Source organism: Moschus berezovskii, chromosome 11, assembly GCF_049115385.1.
Source record: "Moschus berezovskii isolate FMDL1 chromosome 11, NW_MosBer_1.0, whole genome shotgun sequence".
NCBI classification, from domain to species: domain Eukaryota; kingdom Metazoa; phylum Chordata; class Mammalia; order Artiodactyla; family Moschidae; genus Moschus; species Moschus berezovskii.
The window spans coordinates 86,716,309-86,732,924 of NC_142470.1; the positions used below are offsets into that span (position 1 = coordinate 86,716,309).

Sequence of the window (16,616 nt, forward strand, 5' to 3'; positions counted from 1 at the left end):
TTTATTTTCAATATAAATAAAAGTCATAAATTGAAGCAAATATTCATGTACTTATTACAAATCAGGTACAGTGCTATTTAATTAGACGGATAAAAATGAGTAAGAGAGAAAAGGGAACACTTGCATTGTTGGTGGGAATGTAAATTGATGCAGCCATTGTGGAAGATCGGTATGGAGATTCCTTAAAAAACTAGGAGTAAAACCATCATATGACCCAGCAATCCCACTCCTAGGCATATACCCTGAGGAAACCAGGGTTGAAAAAGACACATGTATCCCATTGTTCAGTGCAGCACTATTTACAACAGCTAGAACATGGAAGCAACCTAGATGTCCATGGACAGACGAATGGATAAAGGTGTGGTGCATATATTAGTGACGCAGCAGCAGCAGCATATACACAATGGAATGTTCCGTTCCGTCGCTCAGTCGTGTCCGACTCTTTGTGACCCCGTTGACTGTAGCCTACCAGGCTTCTCCGTCCATGGAATTCTCCAGGCAAGAATACTGGATTGGGTTACCATTTCCTTCTCCAGGGGATCTTCCCAACCCAGGGATCAAACCCAGGTCTCCCTCATTGGAGGCAGATGCTTTAACCTCTGAGCCACCAGGGATGTTAGTCAGGCATAAAAAGGGACACATTTGAGTCAGTTCTGATGAGATGGATGAACCTAGAACCTGTTATGCAGAACGAAGTGAGTCAGAATGAGAAAGATAAATACCATATTCTAACACATATATACAGAATCTAGAAGAATGGTACTGAAGAACTTATTTACAGGGCAGCAGTAAAGAAACAGACAGAGAGAATAGACTTACGGACATGGGGAGAGGGGAGGAGAGGGTGAGACGTATGGAAAGAGTAACATGGAAACTTACGTTCAGTTCAGTTCAGTTCAGTCACTCAGTCGTGTCCATTACCATATGTAAAATAGAGAGCCAACGGGAATTTGCTGTATGGCTCAGGAAACTCAAACATGGGCTCTGTATCTACCTAGAGGGGTGGGCTGGGGAGGGAGATGGGAGGGAGGTTCAAAAGGGAGAGGACATATGTATACCTATGGCTGATTTGTGTTAAGGTTTGAAAGAAAACAGCAAAATTCTGTAAAGCAATTATCCTTCAATAAAAAATCAATTAAAAAAGAAAAAAAAATGAGTAAGCGATAATTATTTCCCTCAAGGACCATCATCAGTAGCAACTGGATTTGAAACTATTTTATGGGAATGCTCTTCTGCTAGTGACTTATCCATATTGTTTAGTTATTATTGGAAGCTAAGTAGAGGTAGTCACAACCTGTTGGTTTTCTAATTTACTGAGGAAAAAATACAGAAGCATTGTTTTCTTCCTGTCTTACTTCTGTTTCCACATTTCAAAGAGAACTATTTTAAAGTAGGACAGATTTTATCCAAAGCACATCCCCAGGTAGTAGGGATGCTCCCAGCGAGCATGTGCTTAGGGTGTTTGTTGAAGGCATGTCTAGAGCTCTGGGAAGGAGGCACTTAGGCAGTTTCGGGGAAGGAGCAATGTGGGAACAACAGGTGTGGGCAGAGTTTCACCTTCCAGTCGTGAGGATCACACTGCATCTTCTTACACTTGAAGACAGTTGGTTGTGGTAGCCCCACTTCACCTGTTTATTTTCTCTATAATTTATTTTCTTTAGAATTTATAAGTAAACTACAGAATTAAAAAATATATCAATTTCAGTAGCTTTTCAAGATACTAACAGTAGCCATTGGGAAATATAATGAAAACAGCCCATTTATAGGAGCAACAAAAATAAATTATAAGTAGACTTAATAAAATATATGTATGGACAGGAAGGGCTGGCATACTGTGATTCATGGGGTCGGAAAGAGTCGGACATGACTGAGCGACTGAACTGAACTGAACTGAAGACTAATACATTTTTTAAAAACCTTTTTATTGTAAGGAAGAACATTGCCAGCACCCCAGAGCTCCTCATGGCAACACCCCTCTACAAATCAGCTCCCTTATTTTCCATTTTTACCATTGTTAGCACCTACCCCAAACATTAACATTTTACCTGATGTTTCAACAGTATGGAAGTGGAATCATGTTCATTTGGGTCTGACTTCTTTTGCGCAACATTGTATTTGTGTACTTGTTGGATATAGCCATAGTTTGTTCATTTTGATTGCACTCTAATTTCTGATTGTGTGAAACTGTCATCATTTTATCTGTTTTAGGCATTTGGGTTACTTCCAGTTTTTTTGTTATTCTTAGCAATGAAACTTGTGTATACTTTTGCGTATGTCTCCTGTGTGTGTATGCAGTCATGTTCTGTAGGTTGTATAACTAGGAGTGTTATTTCAGGGTTCTAAGAGATGCATATCTTTGGCATTAATAAGTGATGTAATTAACCCCTGTGGTCGTACCAGTTTGTTCTGCCACCATCAGTGTTATGAGCATTTGTCTACTTTTCTCTGAGTAACCCTTACTATTCTCGTTCTTCTGGTGGATGTGTATAGTTAACTTGGTTTTATTCCCTGATTACTAACAAAGTGAATGTTTTCTATTTTTCCAGAGTTTCAGAATGTGAATTTAGGCTCTTTGTAGTAAAATAAAAATAATTTTAAGCTTATGTATAATGAAAATCAGTTGCATTATAACTACTTTAATTTATTGAATAGAATCACTTGAAATACAAGGCTGATTTCTTTTGTGTGTTTTTTTTTTCCTGTCCACACTTATAAGAAGAATGTCTCTTGCTAATTAGCATTTCAGTTTTCTCACCCATGTTTGCTCAGTTGGATAAGAAGCCAGAGGAGTATTACTGAAGCACAGTGTCCAATTAGGAAATAAGAGACTCTACCTCAAAGGGTGGAGGTGGGGGGACTCTCAGACCAGCCACGCAGTTGCTGGATCTGTTTCCAATTCTGATGCTAAAATGTGTGGTATTTAACTTAAAAATTACAGTGCTTAACCTAAAATCTTTATAAGGTGCTTCATAATTTGGATTTTTCTGCATACCCTGAGTTTCTGTGAGAAGCAGCAGTCTTTATAGTAGAGAGTACTCTGTTATGTATTTTCATAAAACTAAACATTCTTAATGGCATTCCCATGAAATTATTTGGCTTTTGTTTTCCTTTCTTAATATATTTTGTTTTTTTCTAGCACATAGATTTTCCTATACCATGTCCACTTAGAATGTTTGAAATGCTGGTGGTTCCTGAACAGGAGTACCCTTTAGTCTGTGTTGGTGTCAGTAAAGGGAGAGACTTCAACCAGGTGGTTCGATTTGAAACAGTCAATCCAAATTCTACCTCTTCGTGGTTTACAGAATCAGGTTTGTGGTTTTTATTTAATTATTAAGGCCAGTGCATAGACTGGTTTTGTAATAAATTTACTATATCTTTCATCAGGCAAGTACCATACATAAAAACCCAGTCTTGAGTAACTTACTGAACTGGAAAAAGGGAAGATGACTTGCTTTGAAATAGCTAATTTGTTTGACACATTTACAACATTCTGGCGGCTCCCAAACTTGAGTGTGTGTCAGAATCACTTGGCTGGGTCCCACCCCCAAGTTTTTCATTCAGTAGATCTGGGTGGGGCCTGAGAATTTTCAGTGTGTAAGTTCCCAGGTTGTTGACGGTGTTAATACAGGGACGACATGTGGAGAACCACATATATATATACAAACCTTGTTGGTAGTGCAAGTCGTATCCAACTGTTTGCGACCCCGTGAACTGCAGCACACCAGCCTTCTCTGTCCATCACTTACCTCCCTGAGTTTCCTCAGACTCGTGTCCATTGAGTCAGTGATGCCATCCAACCCTCTCATCCTGTGTCGCCCCTTCACCTCATGCCCTCAGTTTTTCCCAGCATAAGGGTCTATTCGAATGAATCGGCTCTTCACATCAGGTGGCCAAAGTATTGGAGCTTCGGAATCAGTCCTTCCAATGAGTAATCAGGGTTGATTTCCTTTAGGATAGGCTGGTTTGATCTCCTTGCAGTCCAAGGGACTCTCAAGGTTCTCCTCCAGCACCACAGTTCAAAAGCATCAATTCTTCAGCACTCAGCCTTCTTTATGGTCCAACTCTCACATCCATACATGACTACTGGAAAAACCATAACTTTGACTATGTGGACCTTTGTCAGCAAAATGATGTCTCTTCTTTTAAAACACTGTCTAGGTTTGCCACAGCTATTCTTCCAAGGAACAAACATCTTTTAATTTCATGGCTACTGTCGAGTTTGTTTCTGGATTCTGGAACCCAGAAAATGAAATCTGACACTGTTTGCACATTTTCCCCATCTATTTGCCATGAAGTGATAAGACCATATGCCATGATCCTAGTTTTTTGAATGTTGAGTTTTAAGACAGCTTTTTTACTCTGCTTTTTCACCTTCATCAAGAGGCTAATAGAAAACCTGATTTATATAAAAAGGAAAAACTGCATTAAGTATATTTTCCAGTATATTTTTGTAATTGACACACGGGTACTACCTGGTAACTTTAATAAATATTTTTAATCATTTGTAATTAGGATATGAATTATTAAGTAAATAGTAAAGCACCTCCAAAGTGTTTGAGGGTGCTTGAAAATAATTCTTTTATATAATTTATTTACTAAATTTTGATCTATATTGCCCAGTTGTAGCACATTCTTCCTTCATAGTTCGTACCTTAGGAAATAATATCTCCAATTAATGAGTTTTTTACAGAACTTTGATGATAGTTTGAAACCCTCAGTTGCATTGTTGCAATCCATACACATTGGCAAAACTTGGGTTTCCTGGTAAATAAATCTGATTAAACTGTTACACTTAAAAAAAGAAAAAAATGACCTTAAAGGTCTTTTTATCTTTGTTTTTAAAACCCTGTGTTTGTTATGAAGCTCCTTTTGTGTTTTTGCTTAAAAAATAACATTGTACAGTGTTTTGCTATAAAAACGGGCATGGCCATTTTTGAAGGTAATTTTTAAAGGTCTTGCACAGGCCCTTTGCTCAGAGTCTTTGACAACTTAGAGAAGTGTTAAAGAACCAACTTGCCAATAAATATTGATTAGTCAGGAATTTGTTGGAAGCCTGAAAGAGTGTTCACTAAAGGAAAAAAATTAGGAGACTGAGGGTTTTGGCATTGAAAAAAAAAAAATGATGACACATTCAACAGAAGTCTAAAGACAGTCTCATGGGTGCTGAAGCCCAGGAAACTTGGAGCAGCTTTCCATTGAAGGAAAGCATGGCCAGCCCTTGGCAACATTATGTGGCTTTTCTTTGGCTTCCTCAAATTCTCTTGTTAAATTCTCCCTTTTTAGACAGTATCTACCCTTTCAGACATGGGGTTAACTCCTGCTTTCTAATTTCTTCCCTTCTATTGTTGGTTGACTAATATTTTATTTAGTGAATTTCAGTTGTCTTATTTTTCCCAACCATTTTAATTTTAAATCCTTTTCTGCTAATTGTTTAATGAAGGGCCTCTCATTTCCTGACACAAGAGTTTTGTACCTTCCATCCCAAGAACTTTTGATTGCTTGTCTTAACATAATGAAATCCCTTTATTAGAAGTTAAATACAACAGATATAATTCATTTCTGATTTTGAGATGATGAGGTTGAGTAAGAGGGTGAAAGTATGTTTAAGGTTTTGTATGAGCCGAAATTATAATCTGTGGTTTCCTAAACTCTGCTGCATAGTAGATTCTACTTGAGACAGTTTTAACACTCTTGATACATCAAGTCACACACACATACCCCCATTTAAATAAGAATATCTAGAGGTGGCAGCTGGACATCAGTAGACCTCCAGATGACTTCAGTGTTTGGCAACTAACTATTATAAGCCATTTGTAAATCTTATTTTCCTGGCTTTCTATCTAGTAATGCTAGACTGGCTTCTTGACTAATTTTCACCAAATGTGTAAGAGTTAACAAAGATCTGGTTGGCCTGATTTACAGGAGGCCTGTTCCATATCCTTTCAACCCTGGCTAGTCACAGAATTTGTGTGGAAGTCTGAACTACAGCTTCCCTTGGATTTATTAAGATTCTAAATACTATAGGAAGTAAAAAAACTAGACCGATAGACTAGACTTCAGAACCACTCTCCAGAAACAAAGGCCTATAGATAACAGTTTTAGCTTTGATATTCATACAAAGTTTGGGATATCTTACTTCTCACTTCCTGGAAAACTAAGTCATTTAAATATTTTAGGTTAGTCAGAACTTGGATAAATCATTATTATAAAAATGCCTCTGCATTTTTATGGTGCTTCATACTTCTCAAAATAAGTTTTTTTAGCTCATTTGTATTCAAAGTGATTAACTCTCTGATTCATTCATTCGGTAAATATTTATTGCATGTGCTAGACACCACATATAATGATGTACAAAGCACAACCCTTGGCCTTCTGAGCTTAAAATCCAAAATTAATCATTGCCATAATATAGATCTCACATATGAATAGGATAGTGGCATCACTGGTAGTAATGACAATAGCTAACCCTCCATTAAGCACTCACTCAGTTTAGCTCTTTCTTTTTTTTTTTTTTTCCCCACTTTAGCTCTTGTATCAGAGTTTGAACCCAGACCCTTCTGAGTCAACCACTCAGATGTGTATGACTAAAAATATATATCTATTTCAAATTCAGTTATATTCAGAATTCCTTTTTTAATGTCTCTGTGCTTTAAATATTACTGTTTCCTGTAAGTTTTATCAAATTTGTTTGTATTGTAGATACCCCACAGACAAGTGTTACTCATGTAACGCAGCTGGAGAGAGATACCATTCTTGTATGCTTGGACTGTAAGTTTTTATTTATGAATATATTTATCTTAATAAGATTTCTTTTATCTTAGTTTCTAAGTGACTTTTTTTCCATTATAGGTTGTATAAAAATAGTAAATCTCCAAGGAAGATTAAAATCTAGCAGAAAATTATCATCCGAACTCACCTTTGATTTCCAGATTGAATCAATAGGTAAATCAGAGTTTTGTGTTTCTTGTTTGATTGCATTGCCAGCTGCTTAGAATAATTTGTCCAATAGTTATTTGAAATTATAAAAATATATTACTAAGGACTCGTTTTTTTAAATATAGGATATAATGAATATGAGGTATCAGTCTTTGCTTTTACATATTCCCTAAAATAGTTTAACAACTTTGTTATAATCGGTAAATAATGTCATCTTCCCTACAGATTGGGCATTTTCAAAATAAATAACTAAATATTGTTATTCATAACCTAGTTATGAATTTTCATTTTTTTGAGACTCCTGTAGAGTTTCCCAATAAGTGCTTTATAATTTAGTATAATCTATTATTTTTGCTGTTGTATCTACTGATCACAGATCCTTAAGTATATGGAATTTCCTTCTTGCTATTTTTACACTATGCTTGATAAGAATTTTTTCTGGAAAAAGATTTCTTACAGAATCAGTATCCTAAAATGATTGCATTCAGGAAAAATAAGGTAAAATGACCATAATAGAGAGAATGCTGATGAATATGAATGGCAGTTAATTTAGCTGTACACTGGTTTTTCTGGTGTCCTTTATCAGTAAAGCTCCTTGCATGTATATGCATTAGCAGAAGGGAAGGGCCAAGGGCAGATAGTTCATTTATCTTATTCTTGGTCCTATTTTTAATCTTTCTCCCAATTAAAATGCCTCTCTCCAACAAGCAGACACTGATGATAATAAGTCAGTTTTGAGGGACATCTGCTCAAAATGTTCAAATGGAATCCATACTTAAAAACACGTGGCCAGGTCAAAAAAAAAAAGGCAAAAAAACAGAAACTCAAAGTGATAATGCCCTCATAAGTGGTAAAGAAAACTAGCAGTGTCCCACGGAAGATGGGGAACCAGAGCCAGGCATGTTGTTTGAAGCACCTACTAATTAGGACTCCCCACATAAGGCCTGGTGGCTTCATATGGGAGTTTTATCCACTATTAAAAGAAGGAATAGTCCCTGTCCTATATACAAACTGCTTCATACTGTAGACAAGAAAGGAATGCAGAATAAATCAGTAACACTCACTTCAGTCGCTCAGTCATGTCCAACTCTTTGTGACCCCCAAGGACTACAGCACACCAGGCTTCCCTGTCCATCACCAACTCCCAGAGCCTACTCAAACTCATTTAGCATTGTTGATAGTGAAATCAATTAAATTACACAGAAAATAAATTTTCCCAATCTCATGAAAACAGATTTTGGAAAATTTATATAAAATACTAGCAAATAGAATTCCATATCATCAAATAGTAGACTTTACCTCAGAAAAGCAAAGGTAGTTCAGCAGCAGAAAATGTATTTATATATAGCACATTAAAAGCAAAAAGGTACATAAGTCTTCAGTAGATGCATGAAAAGCATTCGGTAAAATCTAAATCATTCTTGGTTTTTTTAAAAGACAACTTTTTAGAAATTATCAGTAGAAGGAAATGTCCTTCATCTAGTACAGTATATTAAAAATATCGGTTAATGGTTAAACTGATTCCCATTAAACTAGATAATGAGATAAGGAGGTTCGCTGTCATCATATTACAACACAGTCTCATTAGACTATGAAAAGGGAACTATGAAGATTAGAAAGAAATAAGCAAAATACCTTTTTTTGCTGATGGTATGATTATCTACTAGAATATACAACTCTAAACTATTAGAACCAATAAGAAAATTCAAAATTGCTAGATATGAATAACATAGATGGATAGCTTTCTGACCTGCCGGTAAGATGCACAGGAATAAATGTAGTCAAATGTGTAAGCTCATTATCTAGAAAATTCCAAGTTATGTTTTAAAAGCATAAAAGAAGATTTGAACAAATGAACTACACTGTGTTGACGTATAGGAAGACTGAATATGGGAAAGATGTTAGTTCACAACTTAATCCACACGTGCAATGCATTTGCAGTAAAAAAAAAAAAAAAAAACCCAGTAAGGTATTCTTGTGCCACTTGATAAGCTGATCTTAAAATTTGTAAGGATAAGCCAAAGGCCAAGAATAGTAAGCTAAATTTTGATGAACACTTGCCCTGCTTGATATTGAAACTTACTATGAAGCCATAGTGATTAAGACAGTGTGGGATCAACACAGGGATAAATGGAAGAATGGAACAGAAGGCTCAGAACTAGACCTCCATGTAATTGGATATTTACATCATATGTCAGTAGGGAAATGATGTTCGGTTCAACAAATGATGCCAGTACAGTTCGTTATCTGCAGGAAACAAATTAAGAATCTTACTACTGAATATACACCAAAATATATATTAAATATTTAAATACAGAAAGCAAAACTAGAATTTTTAGAAGGCACATATCCCAGTAATTCTGTTTCTAGGTATCCACTCCAGAGACAGTTTTGCACATGCATGTAGGGAGAGGTACAAGAACGTTTAGGACTTCCCAGATGGTGCTAGTGGTAAAGAACCTGCCTGCCCATAAGATCCCTGGGTTGGGACGACCTCCTGGAGGAGAGCGTGGCAACCCACTCCAGTGTTCTTGCCTGGAAAATCTCATGGACAGAGGATCCTGGGAGGCTGTAACCCATAGGGTCTCACAGAATCGGACACAACTGAAATGGCTTAGTACGCACACATGCACAGGAATGTTTATTGCAGCATTGTTTGTAATAACAAAAAAATTAGAAACGTCATTTGGTTCCTCACACTAAATATATGAAAGGGAAACATACAATATAAAGTTCACTGATCATGTGAACTCACTGTGTTCTAATAGTAAAAATATGCGTGAGAACAACAGATACCAAATACGTAAGGTGGTTATCTCAGGAAGGGAGGGTTGGAATGAAACTAGAGGAGGAGCATATAGGGATGCTGGCAGTATTCTTTTTACTTAAAACAAAAAGCAAATATGGTAAAATGTTAGGATTTAAGTGTTGAATGGTAGATACATGTGTTTTTATGTCATTCTCCTATTTTTTATGTTTCAGATATTTTCACAAAACAAAACTTCCTAAAGCAAAAAATATCTTCAGTGAATTTTCTTTTTCTTACCTAAATATGAGTCAGTTCAATAAAGTCTTTATGCTGTTTAGTCTATACTGTGTAGGATGTGGTGTGGTAAAGATGCCATTATAAATCTGGAATGACTAACAGTTATTAATTGAAATATTGTTATTCAAGGTAGAAAGAGGGGTGAAATGATGCTTACTGGTTGAACTTTTGTACTATTAACAGTAACTGAGCTGTTCTTGCCTGTTAGTTTGCCTGCAAGACAGTGTGCTAGCTTTCTGGAAACATGGAATGCAAGGTAGAAGTTTTAGATCTAATGAGGTAAGTGATCTTTTTAAAAATTACAACTATTAATTAGTCCTAAAGCATTGGCAAATTCTACATCACAGAGTTTTCTTTAATTTTGGGAAATTCCTGATTGGTGCAACAAAATGTTACATTTTCTGTATTCAATTTAGTGATAAAATCAAGAGCGCATACTTTATAGCCCCCTCTCTGTGTCCATTAAGTCAGACAAGTTCAGTGCATTATTTTATGTCCTTCCAGATAAGCACCCTTATATTCAGAGCAGGAACTCCCTAAATACTGCTGACAGTGAGCCAGCTCTGAAATTCTTTCAGCTGCCCCAGACCATCAACTGGAGCAGGAGTGCAGATGCGGGCTCGCTCTGTCCCTGAAGCACCCCTTTCTACTTTGTCTTTCAGAAAATGACCAATGTAGGCTCCAAGTAAAGGGCTTCCCTGGAAGTCAGCTTGCCTCCTATTTCTGGTACCCTTATCTCGTTATCCTTCCTTCCTTAACTCCAAGTCATACAACATATTCCAGAGAAGGCAATGGCACCCCACTCCAGTACTCTTGCCTGGAAAATCCCATGGGTGGAGGAGCCTGGTAGGCTGCAGTCCGTGGGGTTGCGAAGAGTCGGACACATCTGAGCGACTTCACTTTCACTTTTCACTTTCATGCATTGGAGAAGGAAATTTCAACCCACTCCAGTGTTCTTGCCTGGAGAATCCCAGGGACGGGGGAGCCTGGTGGGCTGCCGTCTATGGGGTCGCATAGAGTCAGACATGACTGAAGCGACTTAGCAGCAGCATATGACATATTCAGTTCACTTCATCATTTATGCCAGAAAGTGCTGGTGTTATAACACGAGCAAGACTTGGTACTTGTCCCTTAAAATATTACAGGCAAGTAAAATCATCCTGAGTTCTTTCAGTAACCCCACGTCAGTCTCAATAGTATGACTTCTACTTGAGCATTGGAGGGAAAGGAAAGCATTAGGTGCCTTGAGTAAGAAAATAGCTTATTTGTGTTTTAAACTGTTATGCATTAAGCTCAGAGTATTTCTCCTGACCTGTGAACAATACTGGTAGAATGATCATGAGTGTGGGTTTCAGAGAAGATCCTGGGGTTCAGTCTCAGTTTTCCTCTTCAGAAACTGTGTGACCTTGGCACTTCACTCACCTTCTCTTTGCCTATATTTTTTCATCTGTGAATTGAGGATAGCAGTATAGTACTTACGTCATAGGGTTGCTAAGAGTAAACGAAAGGAAATAAGTAATGTGCTTGGCATAATGCCTAGCCTATAGTAAGTATTCAAGAAAGGTGGCTGCCAGTATGTTCCTAGGAGTTATTCCCACAAGAGGGCTCACCTCTCAGGAAGACTTTTTTTTTTTTAATCACCTGAGGGAATGGAACCTAGAGATAAGAATAATCAACAGCTAATAAACACCAGAGAGAGAAAGAAAAGCATCATGGGCTGGATACAAGAGAATGGTTTACAAAAGTTTGTCCCAAAATATCCTGAGGTACTTTTTCAGACTACTTAGATACCCCTTACTAAATACAACCCCTCCAAAAATGGTCTGTCCTTTAAGTAGGCAAATCCCAAAATACATTGACAATTAGTGATGATGAACTGCTACTATTGAAGTGAGCATGTTAGATCCTTCAGGCGTGCTGAGTTACAAAAGAAGTCAAGAATCACTGCTGTTTCCAGAATAATTTTATTTTCAAAATCAAATTGTTTTTTTCAGCCTACCAGATTTTGGGGGGAGGCTACTGCCATTATAATTGGGAATGTTTTGCATTTAATAAGCAATAAACGGTCGGTTTATCTTTCTCCTGTAGACTTATTCTTAACTCCCCAACTGGTACTTGGTCACACTGAGGACTTATTTAAAGATGTATGCCATCAGAAAATATTATTTCAGGAGACTAGGAAAGAAATGGGAAAGAGAATTGTTATCTACTGAGCATTTCCTTAACTAGGCATTAAACCCACTAATACTTAAAAGAATATGCAAGATACCACTGAAAGGTAGATACTGTCTATCTCTTTTGGCAGAAGATAAACCACTTCCAACAAGTTACATACCTTTTGCAGTTGTCCCCTCATACTACACTGCAGCCTTTTAAGTGGAAGGACCAGATACAACTGCCTTACTGCTGTGAGAGCCTTGCTGTTAGCAATTGGTAACTGATAAGAGGTTTCCGATAAATAAAATGGACTAGGTGCTTTGGTTTTAAATTCTTCCCTGGGAGCCTATATTCCACGCAAATGGTTTACTACTTTCATGTTTTATGATTGATTCAAAACCAGCCATAGTTTTCCTAGACTAACAGATGGACATACCTGTGCGCTGACTTAAGAAGTTAATGGTCATATAGGGGTTCCGTTTCCATCTTAGGAATTATATTTCTTTTCTATAGAGTTATAAATTAAATGCCCATATAAAATTCTGTATCTTTCATTTCAGAAGTTAAATTGGTATTTTCATTGAACAGGTAACACAAGAAATTTCAGATAGCACAAGAATTTTCAGACTACTTGGATCTGACAGGTAGGAAAAGTGGTTGTATTAAATACATAGTTCTAAACATGTTTTATAAATCCAGCATAAAACTAGTTTGTCTTTCAAGAGAATTGGAATTTCTGCAGTAATATATTCAATATTATATTTTTCATGCTATAAGTATTCACAGAAAGTTATTAAGCCTTTGACAATGAGCCTGATCTTACAAGTAACAGGAATACATAGATATTGTCAGTACTAGTTTTGCATTAAACATAATATCTCAAATATGATTTACAACATAAGAAAGAGGAAATACCATATGCTAGCAAACAGAACAGTTTTAGTTATAGTACCAAATAGGATTTGGGGTTCTATTTTGATTTATTTTCTGACTCTTGAATTGTTTTTAGAATTCATAATAAGAATTAAGTTCCCCCTACTTATTCCGAGTTATAGGTTTTACCCCCTCTGGTTCTAAGACCAACACTGGCAAAATTACTTCCCAGAGCTAGAACTGCCTCTTTAATCATAGTAATTTGCAAATGATTTCTACCCACATAGCAAATAAGCAGCGTTTATTAGAGGCATATAATGAGGAAGCAGTGGAAAAATTTTGTGGTAACATTAGTTTGTAAGAATAACTTTGTTTTGTTATATGTTTTTTATGTGTTTGTTTACTGTTTTAGGGTCGTGGTTTTGGAAAGTAGGCCAACTGATAACCCCACAGCAAATAGCAATTTATACATCCTGGCGGGCCATGAAAACAGTTACTGAGAAATGTGCTTTGACACTTAACTATAGAAAGAAAGAACACTACCACTGCAACATTAACGGATGCTTGAAGCTGTACAAAAGCGCAGTTACCTGGCTTCAGTTACTTGTAATTTATTGTGGCATGAGACAAGATGGGGCAATTTTTTGTTTTAAGTGGTATGGATATATTTAGCATATTGAACCACACAAGTGCTTAATTCATTGTTATGTAATCTTTGTACATATAGGCAGTATTTTTCTGTGAAACTTCATATTGCTGAAGACACACACTAAGAATTTATGTAGATAATGTACTTTTATGAGATGTACAAGTAAGTGTCTTATCTGTACAGATGTAAATGTTGAAAATGCAATTGGGATTAATATTTTAAGAATTCTTTAGTATATTCTTGGGTGTGGCTATATTACAAAATGGGATGCTGGCAATGAAACTGTACCTTTAACACTATTGTATTTTTATTATATGTAATTTAGTAATATGAAGATAAATCTTGTAACTTTTAAAATTGTAATGGAGGCTGTAATCATTTTATAATCTTGTTTTTAATTTTAATGCAAGTACACTGGTGTGTTTATATTTGCACAAAGTATTGATATGTGATGTATTAAGTCACAAAAGTAAGCTGTGACATTGTCAATATGCATTTGGCTCCACAACATATTTTTTAAATGTATTTGGATTGTTTTCTATGTGAAACAAACCAATTTACCCCTTGTCGTAGTAACTGGTCTTTTTTATATTTCAGCAGAATCCTATAAGATTGCTTGTCTCTGCTTAAAAACAATACCTTTGAAAATTTTTTGAATCACAGAATAGCGGTACCGTGATGTAGCACTGCAGTTTGTCTGAGTTCCAGGATGCACAGTGTGTTAGCATTATCAGAGAGTCCACACTGAACATTTCATATAATCACTTTGAAGAACTGTGACATTCCATAGAGTGAATCAGTTCAAATTTCTAGTTGAATTTTTACTTTTGTTGGCCTTATTTTATGATCATTCTCATGTTTCTTTTGATTTAGAGTATTAACATTTGGCCAAAATAATTTAGTTACTACCTCATATAAACAATATAATGGTTACTACACATCACAGGAACTTAGTTTTGGTTAAAGTAGTTTTTGATTGCTTCCCAGTGGAATATGTATATACCAAGTTTTAGAAAAATGCACACTTTTGGCTCTTTTTTGGTATATGTTCTTTATATTTTAATGTGAGTATATACACAAAGAACAAACTAAATTGTGATTTATGGTCTTCATTTATTTTAATTGACAATGCTTTTAAATATGTTCCTGATTGTACATAGTGTAAAATAAATATGTTTTTTAACATTCTGTTGTATAGTAGCTTGTCATCTGGCTTAATCTGTATATAGTAAGATTAAAACATATTAAGGAGAAAAATGTTTTTAATTACTCTGCATTAAATCCTTAAGTAACCATTGTTGATCCTTCAGATCTTGATATTTTTATTTGATCTGCCATCTAAATTTCATAAAGGAGTAATATTCCCACATTTGCAGGCTCTTCAACTTTCTGATCAGGAAGATCACAACACTCATAATTTTTTAGTTGGAGGAGAACTCAGCAAACTGCATTCCTGAGCCCAGTCCTGCTTCATGCCTATTTTTATAAATGAAATTTACTTGGACAAATACATTTATATGTTGTCTATAGCTGCTTTCACAAAAAAAAAAAAAAAGACAGTTTTCCCCTAAAAAGTACATGACCCACAAAGCCTAAGATATTTACCATCTGACCATTTATAGAAAGAGTTTGCTGACTCCTGGTTAGAGAAAGGAAAGGAGAACGCTGGGGAATGCAGTTCTGAAGGCAAGGAGGGCAAAGTCAGATGTAGGAAGAAGTTGGGGACTGAGAGGTGACATTTCAACTCTTGTTAATGCTTCTCTGTTAATCTCCTTGACTCCAGAACAGTTGCCTTATCTAAAACTGACTTCTAAATCATACAGATGTTAAAAATCATAGCAGTCATGTATATTTATCACTTTATGGCAACCCACTCCAGTATCCTTGCCTGGAAAATATCATGGACAGAGGAGCCTGGTGGGTTGCAGTCCATGGGGTCTCAAAGAGTCAGGCACAACTGAGCGACTAACACTAACTAAGCTTAGCATTAACAATAATGATTGTTTTAAGGCTTCCTTGATGTCAGACGTTAAAGAAACGCAGGGAAACCTGAGTTCGATCCCTAGGTCAGGAAGACCCCCTGGAAAAGGGAATGGCAACCTACTCCAGTATTTTTGCCTGGGAAATCCCATGGACAGAGGAGCCTGGTGGGCTATAGTCCATGGAGTCACTCAGAGTCTGACACGACTGAGTGTCTTAACACAGTGACTGTTTGAAAAACAGATCTTTATCAGTATAACATGATCATCAGTTTGTTGAAAAACAGATTTCATGGAAAAGATTTTTAAGAAATCAATATTCTGTCCTTGGCATTTATTGATCAGGTTGTTGATCCTTTTCCTGGGCCACGTATTTCTAGTTTCCAAATCCTGTAAAGTACATAAAGGGTAACATCTCAAAAAAATGTAACCTTCACAGTTAACTGTCAAGCATTTCAAAATATTTCCAGAAGATAAACTATACAACAGGTTGTGTGTTACACATGGGCTTTTTAAAACTACAGACCCCTGGATTCAGTCTTTGAGGAAAGGGCTCTGTAACCATATTTTTATAAAGTTGTACAAATGACTCTGATGTGTGGTGCTTCATGAGAACCACTGGCCCGATGTTGAACTTAAATCAGTGTTTCTGAGTGTGATCCAAGTATCACTTGACTGAGAAAGAATAATCAGTGGTGACACTCAAGAATGCAAATTTGCAGGCTCCACCTACCAACTTTTGATTGAGAATCTTTATTTAGTAAACAGGAAGAGGGTCACTAACTGAAATGTTGGGAAAGATTTGATTTCATTGAAGTTCAGAGTCGTCTATCTTGTGAGCTAGTTTCTTGGACATTGGTGTTGAAAATGATACCAATTGTTTCTAGGCCTTATTGGCATCATTCATCTTGCTAGTATGTTACTTATTTCAGTAGAGACCAGGAAATAAAGGACAGGCATCACTTTTCACCATTAC

At 36.3% G+C, this 16,616-nt stretch overlaps 1 protein-coding gene across 6 annotated transcripts in view; it reads left to right on the forward strand.

Annotated features, from left to right (window-relative positions):
- Positions 1 to 14,956, forward strand: part of MAP4K3 (mitogen-activated protein kinase kinase kinase kinase 3) — a 188,559-nt gene extending 173,603 nt beyond the window's left edge. For 5 of the 6 annotated variants that reach the window (XM_055399283.2, XM_055399285.2, XM_055399284.2 and 2 more), the window contains 6 exons: positions 3,137 to 3,308; positions 6,700 to 6,768; positions 6,850 to 6,942; positions 10,191 to 10,261; positions 12,728 to 12,783; positions 13,425 to 14,956. In XM_055399283.2, coding sequence (XP_055255258.1) covers positions 3,137 to 3,308; positions 6,700 to 6,768; positions 6,850 to 6,942; positions 10,191 to 10,261; positions 12,728 to 12,783; positions 13,425 to 13,512 — 549 coding nt within the window. In that variant the 3' untranslated portion in view covers positions 13,513 to 14,956. Of the gene's footprint in view, positions 1 to 3,136; positions 3,309 to 6,699; positions 6,769 to 6,849; positions 6,943 to 10,190; positions 10,262 to 12,727; positions 12,784 to 13,424 lie in introns of those variants that run through there. The other variant, XR_008682395.2, reaches the window with a different exon arrangement.
- Positions 14,957 to 16,616: the final 1,660 nt, after the last annotated feature.